Raw genomic sequence first — 25,096 nt, 5'->3', positions numbered from 1 at the left:
AACTCTGGATTTAGAGAAAATTGGCAAATGGTAATGCTTGGTGAAATTATGTACAGAACTCCAGGTAGCAGCTTCTAGGATGTTCCTGGTAGGGACACCACTGAGAAAGGCTGTAGAGGTAGATGCAGCCCTGGCTGAGTGTGGTCTTATCCCCTGTGGGGTAGGTTTTCCGTGGTGCTTTTAACAGAAATGAATGCAATGGCCCATCCATTTAGAAATGGTTTGCTTTAAAATGGCCTTCCCCTCTGCCCCTGCAGCAAATGCCATCAGCAGTTTTTCAGATTTCCTTTGAGGTTTAGTCCTGTCCAAGTAAAATCTAAGTTGTCTGTGCACATCTAAGGAGTGCAGTATCCATTCCCCTTTGTTCTGTGGATTAGAAAAGAAGGTTGGCAAATGAATGGACTGATTAAGAGCCACACTGGATACTACCTTGGGCATGAAGGAGGGATTGGTCCTGAGGGACACCCTGTCCGCATGAAAGATGATGAAAGGCTCCACTGCCATAAGGGCCTGCAATTCAGATACCCTTCTTGCTGAAGTGATTGCTAAGAGGAAGGCTGTTTTCCAAGAAAGGAATTTTAACTCTGCACTTGCAGCTGGCTCAAAAGGAGGTTGAGTGAGTTTTTCCAATACAAAGTTAAGGTTCCAGGCTGAAGTTAGGGCTCTCCTGGGTGGTCTTAGGTTTTTGGCTCCTCTGAGGAACTGCTAGAGCAGTGGATGAGAGAAGAGGGGCGGTTCTGTGTTGCAATGAGCTGAAATGGCTGAGGCATGAATTTTGATGGGGGAAAAAGAAAGGCTCTTGTGAAGTATCTCAGTTAAGTATTGAAGAATATGAGGTAAATTGGGCGCTGCTCTGCCCCATCCCTTGAGTTTGGTTCCAGGAAAAGAATCTTTTCCATTTTTCAGCATAAGATTTTCTAGTGCTAGGCCTCATTGCTTCCAAAATGGCATCCAACACTTGTTTACTGAGGGAAGGTAACGGAGAGATTAGGCAATTAGCCAGGCTGCCAGGTTCAGGGTTTGAAGCTGAGGATGCAGAATCTGGTCCTCCTGCTGGGACAGCAGGGTAGGGGTCTGAGGCAGGTGCCATGGAGCCAGCAGTGACATACTGCGCAAGAGGGGGTTACCAGTGTTGACGTGGCCAGTCTGGTGCAATCAGTATCATCCTTGGTTTGTCCTGTTTGATCTTTAGTAGTACTTTGGAGAGGAGAGGCAGAGGAGGAAAGGCATAAACTGATAGATTTTTTCCAGTTGAAGGACAGGGCATCCACTTTCCAAGCTTGTTTGTGGGGAGTCCTTGTCCAATTGGTAGTTCTGGGGGGAGGCAAACAGGTCTATATCTGGGCTCCCCCATTTGTTTATCAACATGTTGAAAGTCTTTGGTTCCAGTTTCCACTCATGTGGGTCCATGAGATTTCTGCTTAGTTCTTCTGCCAGTGTATTTAGCTTTCCTGGCAGGAATTGAGCCTGTAGATGCACTTGGTAGCTCAAGGCTGTGTTCCACAAAGTCATGGCTAGTCTGCAGAGGGGGTATGAATGGGTACCCCCAGCTTATGTACCACATAACAGTGGTGTTGTCCATCTTTACCATTAATTGCCCTGGATGAATGTGGTCCTTGAAGGCTGTCAGAGCATTCTGTGCAGCTAACATTTCTTTTTGATTGATATGCAGGTGCATTTGACTTGGGTTTAATTTGCCCTGAATGCACTTCCCTGCCAGGTGAGCCCCCCATGCATAGTCTGATGCGTCTGTTGTTAGGGTTTGGGTGGCAGGGGGTAGAGTGAATGGTAGACCCTTGTTTTGGTGGCAGGCCTATGCCCACCAAAGGAATTCTAACTGTAGACAAGGTATGATAGGAATCATTGCTTCTAGATCCTGAGAATGCTGACACCACAGGCGTTTTAGATACCACTGTAGTTTCCTCATATGCAGTCTTGCATATGGAATTAGGAGAATGCAGGAGGCCATGAACCCCAAGGCTTGCAGTACTTGCCTTGCAGATATAGCAAGGTTTTTGAGGCCATTAGTTTGAAGTAAGTTGTCAAATGAATTTGTTTCTTTGGTGTGAGGAAAGCCATCTGGGAAGTTGTGTTCAAGCTTGCTCCCAGGAATATAATTTGTTAACAGTGTACAAGATGTGATTTATTTTCGTTTATGATGTACCCCAGACAAGTTAGCACCTTTTGTACAAATGCCAGATGATTCAAAAGTATGTCCTGGCTTTCTGCCTGAATTAGACAATCGTCCAGGTATGGGTACATTTGAATATTTCTTTGCCTGCAAAAATCAATGACTGGAGCTATGCACTTTGTGAATACCCTGGGCACAGTAGATAAGCCAAAGGGCAGTGCAGAGAACTGATAATGCATGTAGCCTGCTTTGAAGCACAGGTATCTTCTGCAAGATTCCCTGATTGGGATGTGCAGGTAGGCTTCCTTTAGATCCAGTTTTGCCAACCAGGCAGCCTTGCCTAGCATAGGAAGTAACTGGTGAAGGGTTAGCATCTTGAATTTTGGGATCACCAAAAAGGTGTTTAGGATAGAAAGGTCCAGGATAGGATGTCATGAGTGGTCTTTTCTGGTACAAGGAAAATCTGGAGTAGAAACCTTGTCCCTTTTCCTCTTCTGGTACAATTTGAATAGCTCTTATGCTTGAGAGAGAGAGTACTTGCTTTTGAGCCTCTGCCCACAGATTTGGGAGTAGATCTGGCCAACTGTTTGGGGTTGTAACATGTGGAAGTGAAATCTGTATCCTTGGGAAACTATATTTATTTGTCCTTGGTAATGAGTTCCCAGTTTTATGTCTGCAGAGCAATCTTTCCCCCCTAAAGGAGCAGTCAGTTGAGAAGGGCTTGGAAGTTTTAAAGTTAAGTCATTGAGACAGTTTACCATGGGGGGGTCTTATTACTCCCTGATTTAGAAGTGGGAAACCACTGCTTAGTCCTGTGAGTACCCTGGGACTGAAGCCTGGGTGTTCTGCTGGTTCTGGGTTTGGGCTGAGAAGGCTTGGAAGAGGCAGGAAAGGACCAATGCCTACTAAATCTTAGAGGCTGTACTTGTAGGAAATCTTTCACAGTTTGCATAGATTTAGCTTTTTCCTCCATCTTTTTAAGTACTACTTCTGCTTTGCTGCCAAACAGGCATTCCTGATTTAAGGGAGCATCCAGCAATTTAGCTTTAACATGATCTGGCAAAGATTGCTCCTTAAGCCAAGCATGCCTTCTAAGTACAGACCCACTGACAGCAGCCCTGCAAGATACCTCTAGTGAATCAAAACCACATTGCAAAGTAAGTTTTCCAACTTGTTCAGGAGAATGCATCAAATCCTTATTTTCAGCACAGTCGGGAATCAACATCATTTTCTGTTTAAGCAATCCAATAATATGCTGTTGATACTTTAACATATGAAACTGGCAGTTTAAGGCCCTAATAGCCAAGGTTGCAGAAGTGTATACCTTCTTACCCCATCTATTAAGCACCCTGGAATCTCTATCAGAGGGGGTAGGATTTTTGGCAGTAGTAGCTTTAATGCCCTTGGGTCCCTGAGACAATCTCAGGATCCACAGTAGGATTTTTAAAAAGGAACTTGTGAGAGTCAGGAACCCTGTAATACCTATCAGGGAGCAGGAGGTAAAGAGTCAGTGGCCAAGCTAGATTCCAAAAAGGCATAATCAACAATGTCTAGTACAGGGGGGATAGCTAAAGGTCTGGGCTGGGGCAGGAGTAAGAAATCCCTAAGCTTCTTTTTAGAATCAGAGTAATCTTGGCTTTCCCAGCAAAAATGCTCCCTAAGAGTATGCAAGGTTTCACCAAAAGAGAAATCCTCTGGAGGGGAAGCAGCGGGAATAGAGTCCTCTGCATCAGAATCCTCATAGGTAGATAAGGGTAAATCCTGGTCATCAGAGGAAATAGAAATTTCAGAATCCTGATCAGAAGTATCATAAGCAAATTCAGTCCTAGGTCTCTTAGAGGGGGAAGGTTGGCTTCCCCTGAATAAAGTAATAAGGTCTTTAGCCATTCTTATTTGTTGTTTAGGCATAGAGGCCTGACCATGCGGTCTAGGCGTCAGTTTTCTAGGCATGGTTCGAGTTTTAGGCCTTGAAGAAGAAGATGGCATCTGTTTAATATGCAAGTCAGTAGGCCTGAATACACCCTCAGAAGCCAGTTCCTGCACAGCGGCTCCGGATCCATGCAAGGTAGACACATCCGCAGGGTCCACAGCTGAAGCATCTCGTGGCATACCGGACTCCGAATGGGTCTCAGTAGAGGCCTGCGAATCTGAAGCAGCGGGTATCAGGGGCTGCGAAAGTGCCTCACTGAGTACCGGCAAACTGGCGACTAGCTTAGAAGCATCGTTGGCAGCTTTGGACCTAGGCAGCCTGTCTCTGTCTTTATCTTTGCATTTTTTCGGAATGTCAGTAGTCGGATGGCTTACTGAAGACATATCTGGATAACTGAACCGAGCACCAAAATATTTAGAAGCGTAAATATACAGACGACGAACAGTTCATTGTTTAAATAAGGCACAAAACCGACAGCGAGGTACGTCGTGGTCAGGGCCTAGGCAAGGAATACAGTGCGAATTAAAATCTTTATGAAGTATTTGCTTTCCACAATAAATACAATTATTGACTTTTACTGACATCGGTTTAGAGCAAGAAAACGTTTCCCCTATGGGGTACTTAGCTTTAGTTGAAGACTTCGGTTCTGAAACTCGAAAATGAAAATTTCAGGAGTCGGCCGACCGGCACTTGCGAAGTGCTTCTGCTTCGGGCACCGCACAGCAAGAAAGACTGATGTAATGGCATCGGCTGCATGCTTTATACCCCTAACTCCCTGATGTCATGGAAAATGAGACAGCAACCGACGCAGGACCCAAGACTTCGATAATCAGGCCAACTGAGGGATACTGCATGCAGATAGATAACCCAAATGTGATGACTGCAACAGTGAAACACGAAGAACATCAGGGTTAACCTCCTTAGTCTTCTTTCTTTCTGGCTGGTACCGCCAGCATCTAGGGACACTAATCTAACCTGGGTCTTCTGGACTGCAGTCATGGCTTCTCCTCACTTCTGCTCTCTCTATGCCACAGAGCTGGTTAACTCAAATGAGAGTATATAATTAAGGGAAAAAAAATTGTGCAGGCTTCTTTGTATTATCGCATGAAACTCATTAACTTCAGCACACATTTATTAAGATTTCTGTACTCAATTAAGTGGATTTGTGTAACTGCAGTTAAGTCAGCGTGTATGGAGCTGCTGGGGTCTGTTAAGACAAAGAAAACCTGAAAAGGCATCTATAATATCCAGTCGTGGAAGGAAATCAGGTTATGTCTTACTAACAATCGGAAGCACGTAGCTCCAGTATACAGATCAAATGCTTAGATCAATGCAATGAGGATGCTATGAGCAAACAGCCAGAGTGCCATCATTCAAAGTCCTGAAGCCAGTTTGCCGAGTGCAGGGTAATTTATATTCTGCCAAGGCAATCAAGTTTCTTCAGGATTTTGGAGAAAGCAGACATTAGACAGACAGACTGAGAATTCATTTGATTTTATTTTACTTTTATTTTATTTTAATTTATATTTGTTTACCGGGGTAGTGCATTGATCAATACTGACTGAATTCAGGCACAGTTTGGGTGAAATACAAAACATTTTACAAACAAAAAATAAATGTAAGCAATAACAGAATAGTTCAGACTAATTACACAGAAAAATTGCGTATATACATTCCAGTAAACAAGCATAGTACAATGTACATCCAAGTAGAGTGCAATGTACAGTATATACATTACTTTCTAAACTGTCAAGCTTTAGTGACTCTAGAGAGACGAGAAGAAACTCGGAAAGGAGCTAGATTACATGGTATGCCCAGTGTTGAAGTAAGAGCATTAGGCCTGGATGAAGAAGTGTTTTTCAGTTGCATTGGTGGCCTTAGGTTGCTCATGGATACTTCCTTCAGTAGGATAATATGCCAAACAGTACACCATGGTTAAGGCAAAAATTAAAACTGTGCTGTAGAGATCTGTTAGTAAGTATTCTAAAAATTTTAAGGAAGTGATGATGGAGTCAATGTGCATTAATCAGCTGCTTAATCAGATCTGAAACCTGTATAGCTATTATCAAGTGGAAGAGGAAGTAGCTGCATCTATGTTAATTGTATGAAAAAACAGGAAGGAAGGCAGAAGTGAAGGTCATGGAAATCAGACCTAAACAGAAATTAGCCATCCATATGTGTGCAGTCAGGAGTCAATCTACCAATAGATATGCATGGAAAGGGTCCAATTCTCTTCCAGTGAAGTTGTACTTCTTGCCATTACCCAAATGGGTTGGCCAGTGGGTGTCTCTCTCACCAGTGAATAAAAAGGTCCTTATGTCATTATGCAGCCTTTGTACATAAATTACATGGAGAAACACACCACAGTAGCTTGTCAGCCAAACCAATCTTTCATAGAGGTTAGATACTGCCACTCGATAACAGGATTTACTTCAAATCAACTGTCTGGTGACCACCCCCCCCTCCCCCCAAACCTTTGGGTGAAGTTGTTTCAGGCAGTAAACACACTAAGTCTCTTAAGTGATACAATGTCGTTTAAATAAACAAAGTCTCTGGCTCACAAATCTTTGCTAAGAAGAACAGTTCTGTATTCTAATCACCAGGACTTCTACTTGCAATACCAAATTCCCACTAAGTATTCCCATATTGCAGACAACTGACGTACCATTCTGTGGCTATACCAAATCTTATAAAGTCCTACTAACATTTATTACCTGTGACTGTAGGAAGTGAAACAGTCTCTAATTTCTGCCTCTATGTATCTTCCCATTGTCCATGCTTACCCTCTTCAGATATTTCACTTAACAGCTCTAGTGTGTTAAGTAACCCTATCGTTGTCTACCAGTACCATCTGCTAGACATTTTCCAGTGGAACCATCATTGTATTTCACAACACAGAGACTAAGGATTTATTCTGGACATTATCAACAAATGATTAAGATGCCTCAGAGGCAAGGGAAGGACACAAGCTAATTTATTATTGAGTTAGTCCGACTTGGCTAGTGGCCTCTTTTCAGGTGAGACTCAAGGTGGTACTTATACTACTAGAAGAAATTTGGCCAGGGCACTGGGGAACTTCCCCTACCCTTTTTGACAGGTGCTGTGGGATCTGTTGCATGCACCTAAGCTACCACCAGCTCAAGCAGATGGGACCTCAGTTTAACATGCCATTCAAAGGATGACTGACATGGCTACAGGCTTGGCAATATCAGTTTTGGTATATCTACCCAAAGCAACTTCTATTATGCTCCAGTCACCCAAGAATGACAACAGTGCTAAGTTCATAGGTTAGTACTGTGACAACTTGTAGGACATTTTAAGCCTAGCCAATTATCCAATTTGGTGCTTCAAATTAACCTGTTCCACTGAAGTTAGATTCACCTATCCTTTTTCAAAATTTCTCTTTATATATTAAACTACTGATAATTACTAGATCAAAATGTAAATATTTGGAGGCTCCCATGCACTAAGATAAGGCATTTAGGAGCTACCTATGTCCATTAATAGTACTTTAAGTACTTAAATATTTAAATGCATACCCACTAATCATTGTAAAATTTAAAAGGTAGTAAACCTCAACACCAAGGAAGGAATCTGTAAAATAGAGGAGAACAGGATATAGAACTAATATTATAAAAGTGCTACAAGTATAAACAGTACAATGATACATGCCCAAATTAGAACAAGTAGCTGATTCAACAGGACCATGGCAAGGTAAACAAAGGACATCCTGCCAGAAGTTTCCAAACAGGCCCTTAGAACAGCCAGTAGCTTATCTGATGACCCAAATGGCCCAATCAGGGACATAAGGAGTCAAAAGCTCTTTCAAATAAACAAGACCCACTTTGTGCAGTACACTGTAACTCTGCTTTAAGTCTGCATAGACCCAGCAGCATCACTGTATTACAACAAGAATGGAAATTGCTAATCAAACCTAGTATAGAATTCTGTAGTTACAGGAGGTGTTCCAGATCCCCCTTTGACAGCCCAAGGTAATGAGTGCTGCAATAATCCAGTCTAGACAGTAATAAGGCATGGGTAAATGTAGGCTTGATCCAAAGGCTAAACAAAGTTTCAGATCTGGGAATTTTCTTTAGCTGAGAGCAGAAAGTTTTATCAACACCCAAGAGTTAGTACTTCACCGTTAGTCTGACACCAAGAATCGTACTTAGGTCATGCATAAGATACAAATTCCAGTCAATTACATCCATAAATTAAGTGAGAAAGCACAGGAGGATATGGAGAATATACAGTGATTGTACCAGTAATATATTGGTCTCTTCTGAGTTTAGCTTAGGATGACTGAGTCAGCATCATCCAGTGCAGAATGGACTCCTAGTAATCTCCAGGTATGGTGTATTTTGGCACAGATTCCTGGGCGAAGGACAGGTAAAGCAAAGTATCGTTACCAAAAGAAATACAAGCTAAACCTGTCTCTCAAACTTCTTGAAGCAGCAGCATTCCAGTAGGAAGCTATTGGAGAAGGTAATACCACAAAGCACACGGCAAGTAGCTTGAAAGGTAACAAGCAAAACAACCAAGCATGATGCAAGTGAAACCACAAGATTCACTAAGATGCTTTAAAATGATACCATAATCAACCAAATGTCATCAAGAGATTGAGAAGGATCAAATTAGAATACAACCTTTAAATTCTGACAATGAGGGATCACTAACAACACAAATTAGGATTGTAAAAATTTGACTCACATGGGTCAAAGAGATTTTAATAAGGAATATATCTACACATAAGGAAGCTTAGAGAAATGTGTTAATTCTCAAGGAGTTTCACATCAAAGGATCTTTTTTGAAAAGGGGGGAATCTAAAACTTCTTTCAAGAAAATTGTCACTTAGAAAGGAAAGAACAATCTGGAGAACATCTGATCCTACTGAATCAAGACAAGATTTAACTATCCCAGGTGGACCAGGATCCAGCCTGCAAGTAGGACGCAGAGATGAAACCACATTCATGACCTCATCATAGTCAATATAGCCCAACAAAAATCACATCTTTCCAATATTCTACAAATGCACTAGGGAAGGAGAACCTGGCTTTGGCACCCTTAGCCACGCAACATTTTAGCTGCCTCACATCAAAAAAGTGAAAATGCTTTACAAGTTGTAAAACAGGCTAACCTACTCACTGCTCAGAACAGCTCAGCTGGATACTATAATGTGGATGAAATCTTACTGGTCAAACAAGATGCCTTCATACATGACATTACTATCTGGTGTACAGAATAATGAACATCCCAACTAAGCGTGTCCTTAAGCAGGCCTATCCTTTCCCAGTGATGATCCAGCCATCATCCCATTATATGCATTGGAGCTCCTAGACAAACTATGGCTCCTGATTATCAGCAGATCTAGCACATACAAAAATTAGGAGTACATCATCCATACCACTAGCCACAAGCCTATTACAGGTTAGGATAAGTCAGTCTAGATGCTCAGTACTGTGAAAAACAATGTTCACTGTACATGTAGGATCCTGTCAAACAAAATCAGTAAAACATGCACTTAAACATAAAAGATGGAAGCAGGATGCAGAATTTACAGTGAGAAATAAAGCAAACTGGGCCTTGGAGCACAAATTGATGAAAAGCCCCCTAAGAATTTAAATCACCAAATACAATAAAAATAAAACTGATATTTTCGTTCTGTTTGAAAGTTGCATTCTAAAATCTATCACTGCAATTTGTTTACGAAATTTAATCATTGCACTGCACAGCCCTCACAAAAAACATAAGTCCTCACCTGCAGCTGCCATGCCAATAAAGACAGATGCTGTGTAGAAAGACCAGGTAAATGGTTGAATAAAAGTGGCAATGTAGGCACTGTAAAAAAAAAAAAAAAAAAAAAAAAAAAAAAAAATAGATTACACAGTCATGCATAACTTATAATACTTAACCCAAACAAAAGGAAAAACAGTGCAGGGAGCACCGAAAGTGCCGACTATGCCAATACATAAACTGCAGCACTCCAGAGGCAAAAATCCACTACTGAAAGCTTAAAACCAACGATTTTCAATCCTTTAGTAGCACAAATACACCAATACAAAGTAAAAAAGTATAAAAACATTAAACGCTTAACTGTAATCACTGCGTTTTTCATCTCAAGAACATTGAGACTTCCTCAGATAATACTGTGACGTTAGTTTCATAACACTGTATAACTTATAATACTTATACATTTTATCCAGCTGTGTGACACAGACATTTATAGGAGTGTTACAAATTGTTTGGAAATAAACGGCTCACCTTATGCTTACTGTCTATCCTTCAAATGAAAGTAGCACAGTAATATGTTTACTGTAAAAACACAAGAGCCTAGAATCAGAAATGCATCCAACTCCATCAGAGTTCCCAGTTATGTGAACATTTTCATTTTATTTCTCAGCATTGAGAGTACCCCTCAACGGTCAAACTTAATACATAGACTCCACCAAACCTTACTCATATGGGCCTCTGTTGCCTCTAAGTGCACAGACTCCACGAGATGAAAGTTATGTGCTTACCATAACAATAGAAGCTCTCTTTACCCTAGAGAATGCTGACGTCTGTGTGGTCACTGAGACATGTTTTAAAGCCACAGACAGTACATAAACAGTACTAGGATATAATGCCTAGCAGTACTATTGCTGGCAAACATTAGGACTCTGCAAGTAAAACCTTCCCAGGTTACTAAGCACCCTCCCCATAACCCATAAGGTACTGCAATGCAACGCCTCCATTTCTTTAGTGTGATGCACAAAGGCCTCTATAAATATGAATAATAAGAGAAAGGTGAGACATGAGGCCAGCTACACCAGAGGAGAGAAAGGTAAATAGCTATACTGTAAGAAGGTAGCCCAACTACTACAGGTTAGTTATTACAATTAAGTACATGGATTTCATTATGGATAAGAGAAGGTCCACCTTGAATAACAGCATGAGACAGTCTAATGTAAATCCTCCTTGGTGGTCTTCCTGTGGAAGCATTCTTCATATAAAGGTAACCCCAAAGTAAGATAGACGTCACATCCAGGTTACAGTTCTTTCTAAAAATGTTCAGACTGGAGCAATTAGCTATTGCACAAGTATTACCAAGAGCTGTGCTTCAAAAAAAGCTACAGATGTTAACACCTGCTCTAGTGGAAAGAGTCTCTAATACTGTAGCAAGAGGCCTGTTATGCTTACTATGGTAGAACTGTACTACAGTCAGGTAAGCCATATGACGAGAAAGCTTCAAATCTTTCAGATTATATTTTCTTTTAGAAAAGTAAACAATTACCTGTCCTTCTGAATAGCCTTTTCCTCAACACAAAACATTATCTTATAGTGCATAGCCACACACTGGGGCCAATAGTCAGGGGGGGTAGTTGAATGGGCTGGTAAGGACAGTCTCTGTGGTCACTTTAGGCAAGGAGGAGGGGCAAGGAGGAGGGTCTAATAGGAAGTGTGATACTATCCTTGCAATATACCTGGACATCCAGCAATAAACCTGGATATACATAGACACAGCATGCATTTCTGAAATTTGTCTAGCACTTGCAACTGTTGCTAGAAATGTTTTCCAATTTGGTGTTTCAATTGATCCAAAGCTGTAGGCTTGAACAGGGACAAGGTCACCTTCTCTAACATAAGTATAAATTCCTTGTATACAAACAATTCTGAAATGAAAGTATAAGAAGGAAAATACCCTTTAGAAAGGCTTTGCAAACTTTTAATGGTACCAAGGAAAAAAGTGCAACCAAACCAGCCAGAAGTACCGCAATGGTGGAGAAGCTAAATCCAGAATTGAAATTCTCAGACAGAGAATCTACACCAAAGAATGGCAGCAGCAAATGCATCTAATCTTTTGGCTCTGTCCCACAAAAAGAAGGGAGTCCACTAAGCTAACGAACTACTTAAGGAGAAGAATGAGAAGTATTGGTGACTAAAAGAACTAGAAAAGTAATGAGGTGAGCCAAATGGAATACATATTTAGATGAAGTTTGTCTGACAGGCAAGAGAGAAAGGCTTTGCCGACCCAATCTCAAAGGCTTCTCCAGAATGTGAAGCAGATGTAGTGAGAACCAAATCTGCTGATGCCAGCAAGAGGCTATGAGATCTTTACTTTGTGAAGTTTATCTTTCTGGATGAACAAAATCACAGGAAATGAGGAAAAGCATAGAGAGTCCAGGATGCTGTTTCGGGGCCATGGAATCCCTTTGGTATCTTATCTAGGTTTGGGGATGAAGCAGAAAGTGACTGTGTTAGCATCTTATGACTGGCCAGCATAGCCTGGGGTCCATGTAGCCTAAGTGAAAAGCCAAACTTTGAGAGCTTGACCTTCCCCCACGGCTTTGGATGAGGCCTTCTAACCACAGTGTAAGGACACTGGAGGTATACTGGTTGAAACCATCGAAGAAATTTTCCTACCCCAGCCCAAAAGCAATGTAGAAGACCTGTCTGACAAGAGCTGATTGACCAGATGGAATAGTTCAGTGTGCTCTAGAACCACCCTAGGGAGCCTTATCTCCCTATCTAGGCAGTAAGGACATGCAAAAAAGGGAGGAGAAACCTAAAATGAAGGTGACATTGAAAAGGGACTAGGGTACCGCCCTATCCCAAAGGCTGGGGTGAAGAACAAACAGTACAGGAAAAAGGAGGGTAGGGTAATTGGACTGCAACAGTACATCTACTTGAACATTTGCATTTGTGGTTAAGTCCCTAAAGCAACTGTACTTTGTTGGTTCATCATAGTGTTTAGTGTCACAGTCCTCACTTTTGGGAATATTCCATAAAACAAGGAAAATATGGGAGGTGAACACTAGCAACTATGAAATAAGGTCCTGCAGGCTAGCAAAAGCAAATCTGCCCTGGCCCTAAAGTTGCTCCTAATTTTTTTGTTTTGGGAACAGATATGGACAAAAGTCCAAGTTGCACTTTGACAACAGACTATGTGGTAACACCCCTGAGGAAGAATATGTTGGCTGCAGTGGCTCTAGTAGAAATGTCCTGTAATGTCTTTTTTTATTTTATTTCTTTTTAAGGATATTTGTGACTCCACCAAGACATGGCCATCAAGCCACCTCTGACAGCCCTACTATCCTCCCTGCAGGCTCCTTTCTAGTGGCCTTTCAGTGTTCCATTCACCAGGATCGTCTCCCCTATGGAAGCACTCCTGATCTAAGGCAGTCTCTTCAGGGTTAGGTTCACAACCAGGCAAGCAGCGAGATAAGTTTGCCAGAGAGGCCATCTTCCATCTGTGTGGTGGATGTTTTGCTGGCCTATCCCTCCCCATTTGCTGACACTAACCATGTCAAGTATATTCCTGTCCCTGGCTGTACAGTGGGTCTGTCCTACACTCTTCTCCTTCCTCCAGCCCAACATCATATCCGATTCCAGCCTCTGCCAGAGTTCATTGGATAAAACACTGGCATGTCTCCCGCAACTGATACTGGCATGCCCATCCTCCCTGCCTTTTTATCAGTCACCCAAGCTGTTACTTGAACCTGGGTGACCTGTGGTGCTACCACATAGTCCGTTCTGAAAGGACAACCTGGATTAGTCAGGGCTTTATTCCCTTGTGCCACCTTTGGCTGCATAACAAAGTGATAAAATTTAGTAAGCCATTTGAAAACAGTCTGTTTGTTCAATGATCTGTCCTCCTCCTCCTTTGCAAAGGTGATGAATAGCTGATCAGATTTTCTACATTAATTGGTTTTCTGCCAGTTCAAGTTCCAGTACAAGTAAACTCTCAGATAAGTGTGCCTATCTAAAGAATGGAGAGAACATTCTCTACTGTTCTGAGGCTTAGAAAAGACGACTGGTAAATGAATGGCCTGGTTAAGGTACGACTCAGAAATCACTTTAGGGATGATGGAAGGGTTAAGTATGCAGGGTTACCTTATTCTGACAGAATGCTAAAAGGATTCTTTCCACATTAAGAGTTTGTACCCTTGAACTTCTATCCAAAAGTAATACCAAGAACAATGTCTTTAAGAAAAGTAACTGAAGTGCAGAGGAAGCATAGGGTGCAAACGGTACTAGAGTTAGTTTTTCTAGGATGTAGCTGAAATCTCATGGTGAAGCAATCTCCTTTCTAGGTTGTCTGAGATTGATGACCCCTTTTATGAGCTGCTTATCAAAGCACCTGGAGTAAAAGGTTGAATCCATGTTAAGGCAGGCTGAAATAGTAGCAGCCATGAAATTCCACTAGTGAGTAAGCTAGGCCAGATTTAATGAAGTCTGACAGTAACTCCAGGACAATAACAACCTTAGTGTTACTTGGGGTCAAGGTTCCTGAATTAGCACCAGAGGGAGAATCTTTTCCATTTTGCCAAGTAGAATTTACTAGTGCTTACTTTCTTAGCCTCCTCCATTATTATTAGCACATCCTCTGAATACCTGTGTCTACCACAAATCAAAGTGAAACTGGCCAAGTTGTCAGCCTTAGAGTGACTAGGTTGCGCTGTAAGAGACACCTTTTGTTCTGAGTCAGAAGGTCCGTGCTGAGGCAGCATCATGCCAGCCGCCCACACACACACACACATACACTAGACTGCTCAGAAGAGGGAATCAATGTTACAGTAGCCAAAAGGGTGCTAAAAGAATCACTATGTCTTTTCCTCTGTTATCTTCAGTAGTACCCTGAGGATCAAGGGTACTGGAGGAAATGTGTAAAGAAACAGACATGCCCAATACATGGAGAAGGCATCTATCTTGCAAGCTCCTTGAGTCACTTACCTAAAAAGCACACCTGTCTCAGATGCACAGTTACACAACAGGCAAACAGGCCTATTTGTGGAACACTCCACAACCCAGTCAGATACAAAAAGACATCCATGTGTAACATCCCTTCCTGAGGATCTGCTGGAGATGTGTTCATTCCAGCTGTCAAAACATTTTTCAGTGATGGAATGTAGACCACAGTCAGTGTCATAACCTGCTTACATTGCTATTTCCTACCCCTACTTGGCCACTTAGCATTGTAAGTAAGCAGCAAATTCATCTTCATTTTTTATACACCACCTGACTGTGTTGCTGTCTGTTCTTCCCTAAAACAAACCTTTTTTCATGGTGAATTTGAAAAGACCAGAGTGCCAGCATGACAGCTATTTGTGTCTTTCATATCTATGCACTTTCCTCTTATCTTGGGTTCCCAGAATTTGAAGGGTTCCCACATGTGCCCCCCAAGCTAAATGTTTTTTAAGGGCACCCCCCCTGGTTCTGAATGTATTGTTATATTCACCACAGCATCTCTTTTCTGACGCCAGGAATTAGAGGAATGCTGGGTTCTACTGAATGGGCATGTTAATACCCTCTGGTTCTCGAGTACCACTGTAACTTCCTCAGTGCAGAGAGTCTAGTGGCATCATTAGGTTTTAACAAACAATGTAACATAGCAAAGTGTCAGATGGGTCACTTCTTCACCTGGAAGGAAGGCCTTGCTGAGGGAGGTATCCATGCAAGTCTCCAAGATGACTAAGCTGTCTGAGGGGGTCTCAGATTCAATTCTGCTTTGACAGCGAAACCCAGATTCATGAAGGGATTCAGAGTGAACTTCAAACCTGGAGACTTCATTACGAAGGCAGTCATCTACACAGGAGTAAATCTGAATGTCCTTCATCCTGTAACAGGCAAATACTGGTGTTGGACACTTTGAATAGTCTATTTTCCAGTAGTTTTCACAAAGAGCAAGAATGTAAATTATAAAGAATGTAAATTATAAGCATTTCCCTACTGCAAATCTGAGAAATCAGCGGCTTTCAGTAATGGGAATGTAAAGGTAGGCATCTAGGCGTCTTTTAGTTCTAGAGTGAACATCACAGCTTGAGCTGGGATGAGTGGCAAAAAGATTTGGACCACTGACAATCCAAACCTCAGTACTTTGTGAAACTTGTTTAAGAAAAACAGATCCTTGATGCATCTCCATGTCCTCTCTTTCCTAGGTCCCAGAAACACGCCAGAGTACAACCTCAGACTTCCTCTCAGGTTTGGACCTTCTTCATGGCTCCAACTTGCAAAATCTCTAGTACTACTGCAGGGAGAAGGTTTATCTGGTTCTTTGGGACTGTAGGAATATTTCCGTTGTTTGGGATTTTTTTGAAATGTAGCTAACAAGCTTTTCCTAGAATATTTAACACCCATTGATCTTGGGTTATGCCCTCCTAGTCTCTTGCAAAAGAAGCTATTGTTCCTCCCACTTTCTTTAATGGAGGTGGTAAGCGGGAGTGATGGAGTGGACTTGGAGGAGGAAATGGCAGCCACACAGAGTCACAGCTGATCCCACTGGATGTCACTGCCTTTAGGTTTTCCATACTTGTCTATAGGTCTAGTTTGCCATTCTATTCATATTTGCTATTTTGTTTCTTTTATCAGGGATACTGCTGCTTTTGCTTTCAGTGTGTAACAGGCAAGCGTTTGCAAGGAACTTAGGGACTCGAGACTGAAAAAATTGTTTATTAACTGCATGGTCTTACCTCTTTCATCCAGCTTCTTAAAGGACTTGTTTAACATGGAGTCCAAAGAGGAGATATTTATCCAATGGTGCATTTAGGAGACCCATCTTCACAAAGTCTGGAAGGGGTACTGCCCTCAATCATTCTTGTCTCCATACAACAGACCCAATTGCTGCTACCCTGCATAATGTATCCACTGCACTTTTGTATTGCTTGGCAACCTAAGATAGGCTGTGTGAACCACCTTACTGTAGTTCAAGGGTAAGGTGGTTCACACAGCCTATCTACATCTCGCCAAGGCATTTGACACCATCCCCCACTCTGGAATTATAGATAAACTCACTAAACTAGGTATAAATCCCTATGTCACAAGATGGGTTGCCAACTGGCTCACTGACAGAACCCACACTGTGAAAGTAGCAGACTCCAAATCCGACTTCAGACCAGTGTCAAGTGGAGTACCACAGGGTTCAGTCCTGGATCTACTTTTTTGAAGTACAGGCTAACACAGAAGGTCTTTGGCTAACAAAGTTCGCAGATGACTGCAAACTGGGAGCCATAACTGAAACTCCTAATGATGTGGACATCCTACAAAAGGGCCTCACTGAGACAGATGCCTGGTGTCAAAGCCATGGCCTCAAGCTCAATGTCAAAATGTGCACTGTCATCCCCTTTGTTAAAAACTCTGTACCCATGAGCTACCACATAGGTGGTTGTCTACTTAACACCGAAAGTGTGATAAGAGAGCTTGAGACACAGGTGAACAGTAGTCTCTCCTTTGACGATCACATCGCCACAGTAGTGAGGAAATCCTTCTGCGTGGCACACCTCATCACAAAAGGTTTCTCATCCAGGAAAAAAAAAAGTCATTGTTCCCCCTCTACTCATCACTCATTAGACCCTCTATAGAGTACAATGCCCCTTTTGGTATGTACCTCATAAGACATCTACAACAACTGGAAAGGCCGCAGAAATACCTCAAAGAGGATTACCGGCCTCAAACGGATGCCCTACACAGACCATCTCAAAAAACTCCAGCTTTACTCCATTGCATATCTCCTACTCAGAGGAGATCTCTGCCTAACATACAAAGCTATGTCAAACCCAGAGCTGTTGGGCATGCTCCACTTAAAGAAATCCCAATCCCTCCGAGCTATACGCTCTAGGGACCTAAACCTTGTCACCACAATAAACAGAACATGCTGGAGGGATAGATTCCTGTCCCAGAGACTTCCCAAACTCTGGAACAAACTACCTATATATATCAAACAAAGCTCATAAGCACTCTTCAAAAAAAATTTTGGCTATTGGATGGGAAATAGGAAATTCACCCCGGGGTTGGCTCTGCTAGACAGGGGCACAGGAAAATAACTTTCTTGGGTGGCAAAAGCCAAGGTACCTTTTTGGCTAGGTTTATATAGGCCCTAGGACCAAATAGCCTAGTACCTACCTACGAACCTAAGAAGAGTGGTCAAAAAAGTCAATCATGTCTTGTTTCACAACCTTCACTTTCTACCCTGGCACTCACTTCTTTCAGCAGGGACTGTTGGTAGTAAGGAGTATGACTGTCAGTTTAAGGCTGTGAATGAAAGGGTAGAAGAGAAGTGTACTTTTTCCCAAATTTGTCAAGAAATATACTCTTCTTATTCCTTGCTGCAATCTAGAGACATCACAGCTGCACCAGCAACAGGGTTTTACTTAACAGTGAAGAACTTATGGGAATCAGTGGTTCTATAAAAAATGGAAAGTAATAGGGGGAAGAGAGCCATATCCCACACATGCACTCACACATACATATTTCTGGATATCTAGCACTGGGGGGGGGGGGCTGCTAAAGCTCTGGTTTCATACAGCTCAATACATGACTTGTAACAGAGCTGAGACTCAGAGTACTCCTTACTGTTTCACTGGAAGTTTTTTTCATATGAAAGATGTCTCCAAATAAGAAGTTTTCCGATGGTGAAGAAGAGGAAAAAGTGTCCTCAGTGTCTGAATCACACGCATCAACAATGGGATCTGGCTTACATATGTCAGCTCATTTGTCTTTGAATCATGGGACTTGCCACCATCAAGAGGAGGTTCCACCAGTCTCAATTTAGTGGGACTCCAGACATCTCATGGAATCTGATTAGTCTTTCCTGTCTCAAAAGAGAAAGGACAGTCTCAGCCAATTCAAAGTGCAAGTGGAAACCAGAGAAACAGAGGGGGCTGAGGCAAGCTGGCAAGAACCAATTTAGTCTTCAGTGCTGTGTGCCTCATGGCTTCAGCAACCATCTTTGAGGTCTTGGGTCTCAGGTGGGGAACAAAGACCAACACAAGGACTCAGGAACTTCCTTGTGGACAAGAATTCTAGGTATCCCACCTCCCCTTCTTAAAAAATAATGTAAGCCTCCAAAACTGAAGGGCCTTCAGTCTTAGGAGGCACAGCAGTGAAATGAGAAAAGAATAACAGGCATGGCAGCCTGGAAACAGGAACATCAAAAGCCTTTGTCAAGACTGATTCAAGATAAAGGGCTGCAAAAGTTCCACTCTGTGACTAGACTTACTGGACCCAGGGAAGCCAGAGCCATCCAATGGCAAGTCCTGAGTTTCTCAGTCCCTCTCCCTTCTCTTATCAGCATGTTTCTTCTTGGGCAGAAGGCTCCCAGAGGCCTTGGCCAATGCTATAGCAGCATGGAACTAGACATACATGCATTTCTTGGATCTGAACTCCTGGAAGAACGGATGCTGTCTATGGATTGTCTTTGATGTGAGTGAAGTACAATGCAGACACAAGTCCAAGGTGTTTTCAGGGGCAAGGGAAAATGAAAACTGTGGGAATGTTTCCCAAGCAAAATACAATTACTGACCTTAAATACAGTATCAGAAACAGAACGATCAAATTCAGACATTCAGGTTCAAGAAACACAAAAATAAGGGAAATTCTCTATGGGGCACTTGTCTGAATATGTGACATAAGCCAAATGACAGACTCCAATCACTACAATATAGTGCAATTACACACTACATGGTAAGAAAGATCTGAGGGTGGCATGTGCTGATCCAACTCTTATACTATCCCAACAGTCTGTCATCCTGATGGAAGGATTTTAGCTGAAATTCTGCAGGATGTAAAGCTATGGAACTTAACCTGGCCAACTGTGTTGTGTGTGCAGGATATGACAGACAATCCGGCTATCTGCATGCTGGTATGATAAAATGAGGGCTGCAACAGTAATATTATGAGAAACACATAACTACTGCATTTCAATAGAATAAAAGATCGCCAGAATGACAAAACTGGAAAATTAATGTAAAAATGCTAATAAAAAAACTTTTGTCTTGTGGCTTCTTCAGGCACATATTCAACCAATAAAAAACATGTTCATATAGTAAAATTCAAGTCACATGGTTTACTCAAGTAATCACAATTAAAACAATTCACACTTGGTGTGTTGTTGCTGAATTTGTGTCTGAAGGGCTTCTTGCGGCTTGCAAAGCGAAAGTCTTTACTAGCATTTTTACATTAAATTTCCAGTTTTCTTGTGGTTCTGGTGATCTTTTATTCTATTGTTCTACTGATTTTTGTGGATCTACTGGATTTGCCACTATCCTTAAGTGTTTTTTTGCTGATAACCACTGCAGTTAGTATGTCCATATTCAAATGCAACTTGGATCTATGGATGAGAAACTGAACATTTATCCCAGGTCTGCTTCCTGTACTACTAATGGACAGAGACAGCTCCTAAACACTTCATCCCATGCATGGGTCACTCAAATTATCTATGGTATGATCCTAGTTATTATCACTAGGGGTAATATATAATTATTGACCATGGGATGGCTAATGTCAATCTAACACCAAATGGGATAGATTAACTCAAGCACCAAAAGGAAAACTGGCTAATCTTAAAATAGCCTGCAAGGGCAGATAGCCTAGTAGTTCCCTACGAACATATGAACTGCAATTTGGCACAGATTCCTCTGCAGCTTCTAAAAGGTACATGTCATCCCGCCCCATATTTGGGGGTGCTTCTTAATTCGTAGAACAAAGAGATATGAGGGGAGAAATACTCTTAATAAGTAACACGAGAAGTCTAAACAAGCTATATGACCTAGAAAGTGAAATAGTTGCCCCACAGCCTCATGCCATATTACAAAAATCTTTGTGGGATGGAATGGTGGGTCCTGCCATAATGGTTAAGGTGTTTACCTCACAGGCACAGGGTTTGATTCTCAATTTTGACAGAAATTGGCTATAGTTAAAATGGCACCATAAGGGCAACTTGCCACATACATCTCTGAGTCTATGATATAACTTTTGGACATCCCTAAAAAGTGGTGGGGTAGCTATATACATATCAAAAATAAATAAAATCATTCCTACTGTACTGCACTGCACTGTTGATGCAGAAATTACATCAGTTTCTGTTATGGTAACCAACACCCCACAATGCTCTACAGTTCTATACAAAAGTCCAAATCTGACACAAGACAGTTTCTATAAATTTTTAGAAATATTAGTAAAACATTGCTGGGTTACAGAAATAACTTCCTGAGCTCCATTGGAGTGAATACGTTAAATACCTACTATGAATAGATACAAACATATCTAGCTGAGACATTCCCCACAGATGGATAATCTGAAAGACCACAGGAAGCAAATTTCATTTGTGGGGTGTCTGTTGTGGTCCTTCTCAGCTTGTTTACAAAAAAAAATCTGCTCTGACAGGATAGCTGCAATGCAAGCAGCATTACTAAAATGCAGGGGGTAATATTTGTTTCCCTTGTTTGTTTACATACCACATGATTGTGGTGCTGTTTCTGATGACTAACCAAGGTCCTGGAAGCCACAGATGCTTCAGGGTTTTGAGCAGATTTACCAATTCTATAAACTCCTTAATGTCTATGTGCTTCTTTTGTTCAAGATAATTCCAAAGACACTTAAAATCCTTTGGAAACACCCCTCCAATGCAAAGTTTGATAAATCCTTAGTTACAGATTGAGTAGAGAAGGGGGGAGAAAGGGAGATCTGGACTGAGGGATAACGGATTCATTCACCTGTGAGGTAAAAAAAGAGAGGGGAGATGGTGAGGAATCCATACTGATTTGAACCACTGAAGTTTCCTTATATGTAATTTCACCAGCGGGATCATGAAAACTGTAGAGGCCATGAATCCTAATATCTAGAGATAATCCATTGTTCTTGTGTGATTTTGGAAGGAAAACAGCAGGAACTGCTCTTTGCAAAAGTCCACATTGTCATGAGAAAGGAAGGCCATAAACAGAAATATATCTTAGGAGAAAGCCATTATCCAGTGAGGATTGAGAGATGATTTTTCCAAATTTAGTTGAAAACCTAGATTGTGAAGTGTACTCTTAATAAGGGATTCTTGACAAACAAGAAAAGAGTCTACAAAGATAAGGTAGTCATCTAAATAATGAAAATGTGAATGGCCTGTAACCTGCAAATTGGTTAATACTAGAGCTAGGCACTTTATAGACACACTCTGTTGTGGCCAACCAAACATTGAAAATGTGACCTAGACACAGAAAATCTTAAACAACATCTACAGTTTCAGTGAACTGTAATATGATGGTAGGCATCTTTTAAGTGTAGGGCAACTAGAAAGCTCAGTGGAAGAATGACAGGTGACAGGAACTGTAGACAGCGCAAGCGCACTTTGAATTTTAGAATCTTGATGTGTAAACTTAGAAATAAGAGATCCAACACAGGTCTCCAGCTGGTAAAAAAAACATTTCCTGTTTGTTTCACAGTTTAAAAGTCTTCCTGCAAAAAGGGCCCAGGCTAGAAGGGAAAGTAAAGTTGTGTAAGTAACATCCCATAACAGTAGACATTCAAATAGATCACTGTTGTGGTAGACTAAACTATTTTGGTTATATCCTACAAATGATATGGCTAACCAGTTAAGCTTTAGGGCACCTTTCACATGCTCCTAACTGCCAGAAGCTCAAGCAGAGCTCCATATAAAAGGCAGAAAGGCAAAAGCTTCAGAGCTGCTTTTTAGCTGCATGAAAAGAGGCTACACCTTGAAAGGAAAATGCTAGGAAAGAATCAAACAGCATAAACTGATCTGACTTTCTACACGTACATGTATAGGCACATCCATACCCTGGCAATACATCAAAATCAAACAAGAGGAAAGGAGAAAGAGTACGGCTACTGCAACAGTGATCTATTCAAACATTGACTGTTATGGTAGATCTGTGCTGTTTAGGTAGATTACCATAGTTTAGAAATTAATATGGAGGAGGAAGAGGATTAAGAATCCTGGGCCCTTGTAGAATAGTCCTAGCAAAGCCTGTCCTAGACCTAGAAAAGGAATCTGCTTTGTAAACGTATATGCACAAATCTAAGTTGCTGCGTGCGTCCATCCCTTCCCAGAAAGCCTTTGTAGAGTGGGACTAACCTGACTGAAACTGGCTTGTTATGATGAACATAACATAAGGAAATTACATAAGACACCATTTAGAAATTATCTGCGTTGGCAATGGTTGTACTTTTTTTTTTACCTTCATAGGAGACAAATAGCTGATTGGCTTTCTTGAAGGATTTAGTTCTGTTCAAGTTGTATTTGAGATTCATGTGGATATCCAGGGTATAAAGACTTTTTACCCTTGTTTTCAAGTTTTGGAAAGAATACAGAGAAATTAATAGATTGGTTCAAGTTAAACAATGAAACCACTTTAGGCATAAAAGAAGGACTTGTTCTCAAGGAAACTATTCTTTTGAAAAATGAGGCTAAATATAAGAGCTTGTAACTCGCCCACCCTTCTTGTAGAAGTCAGAGCAATGAGTACAACAGTCTTTCCTTGTTAAGAACCTCTATCAACCTGACAAGCTAGTTCAAATGAACGAAGGGTAAGCTTTTCAAGCACAAAATTATGATCCCAAGTTGGAGCTATCTATTTTCTAGGTGTACAGAAATGAAAAAACACTCTCAAAAATTACTTGACTTGAGGACAGGTAGAAAGGGGGATCCAATAGCAGACAAGCAAAAATGGATGACAGATGAACCCTGATACAGGTTTAAGAAAGGCCAGAGTACAATAACCCACACAAATAATAAAGAACTATAGACAAACAGGTCTTGTAACTAGATAATCTTTTCCACTTACACATATACAATTTCCTAGTATCGATTTTGTTAGTCTTCTACAGTACCTGCTGCACTACCTCAGAAAAAAGGTACCAAATTGCATCAAAATTCTATCATCAAGGTAGTCAAATGCAGTGATTTTGTTAGGATATATCAAACAACCCTGTCTTTTGCGAGTAAATCCAGTCTGTGGTGAAACCTGTGCTAAATGCTGCCTAGGCCAAAAGGGAGTCACCACCACAGTCTCTGGTGAGCCCCTCTGGATGTTATAGAAGAACCCTGGAAATGAGTGGAAAGGGTGGAAAAGTATAAGGAACATTGCTGACGATGAAAATGCATCTGCTTAATCAGCCTATTTACAAAGAATTTTATACCAACATTTCTTTAACTGTCTGTTTTGAAAGGAGGCAAACAGATCTATTTGAAGTCTTCTTCACAGGTGGATCAATTCCTGGACCCTAAGGATCTGTTCTGGCTCAGTTTAGCGTGTCTGCTACAATGTTTTGCTCTGATGGGATGTACAAAGCTTCAAGAGTCAAACTGTGCTGAGCTGCCACCTCCCAGGCTATCACAGGAATCTGCAAAGATGGTAAGATCTGGTACCCACTATTTATGTATCAACACTATGGTGATGTCTGTAATAACTTAGAGAGACTCTGGAGACCAGAGAGGATTCAAATCATTTATTGCTGCCATCATGCCCTTGACATTTGTGTGTTTTGGTCTGTCCTGCTTGTTCTATGGACTTTGCACTTTCATTCCTTTTGATACAGCCCCACATGCAAAGCTTGAAACATCTGTTGTGATGGACTGAAGAGGAAGTAGAAGGGAGAAAAGACATGGATTTTGAGAAAACTGGTCCTCCCACCACAGAATCTCCCTCTAAACATAAAGGGAACTTTTTTCCGGTAGTAAATCAAGAACATTTTAATTGTTTATATTTTTAAAAAACATGGTTTAATTATGTTGGGCTAAGGGCATCTTGTATATTACACTATTTATTTAACATTTATTAACCGGGAGTGTCCAACTGAGCAAAAGCCCTTTTTTAGCAGAGATCCAGAGAGAAAAGCTCCACAGAAAAACAAGAGTAAACCGCATATAAAAAAATGACTACTCTAACAAAGAATTACACGTGTGCCAATACAGTAAGTCAAACATTTCATATTTCCTTGAAGCTCAAAATACTCTTAACTACACTTTAGTGACAAAAAATTCTGACATTAGCCAAGTCTAGTAGGTCATTCTAGAGAGCTCTCCATAAATGGATTACAAGTACAGGTAAGAGTAATTGGTTTCTTGGGACAAAGGATTAGCAGTTGGCAAGTAAAATGAAACATGATAAAGAAATGATAATTAGTGGGATGGAAGGCTGTTGCCTGAAGTTAAAATTGAGTTTGAGCAGTGAAGAGTCAATACAAGAGAGTCATGGAAACTATTAGTAAGTAGGGTCTCAGTAGCATGGAGAGCAGTGGCATAGAAGGTGTTAGGTGGTACAATTGCAGAT

At 41.3% G+C, this 25,096-nt stretch overlaps 1 protein-coding gene across 3 annotated transcripts in view; it reads right to left on the bottom strand.

Annotated features, from left to right (window-relative positions):
- MFSD11 (major facilitator superfamily domain containing 11) overlaps nt 1-25,096 on the bottom strand; it is a 2,028,489-nt gene that overhangs the window by 1,299,221 nt on the left and 704,172 nt on the right. For all 3 annotated transcript variants that reach the window (XM_044090491.1, XM_044090492.1, XM_044090493.1), the window contains exon 5: nt 9,820-9,899. In XM_044090491.1, coding sequence (XP_043946426.1) covers nt 9,820-9,899 — 80 coding nt within the window. The remainder of the gene's footprint in view (nt 1-9,819; nt 9,900-25,096) is intronic.

The sequence above is a fragment of the Protopterus annectens genome, chromosome 12.part0, assembly GCF_019279795.1.
Source record: "Protopterus annectens isolate FY-2018-M chromosome 12.part0, PAN1.0, whole genome shotgun sequence".
Classification (NCBI taxonomy): domain Eukaryota; kingdom Metazoa; phylum Chordata; order Ceratodontiformes; family Protopteridae; genus Protopterus; species Protopterus annectens.
Note: the sequence above shows the minus strand (reverse complement) of the source record. Positions and strands in the feature narration are given on the sequence as shown.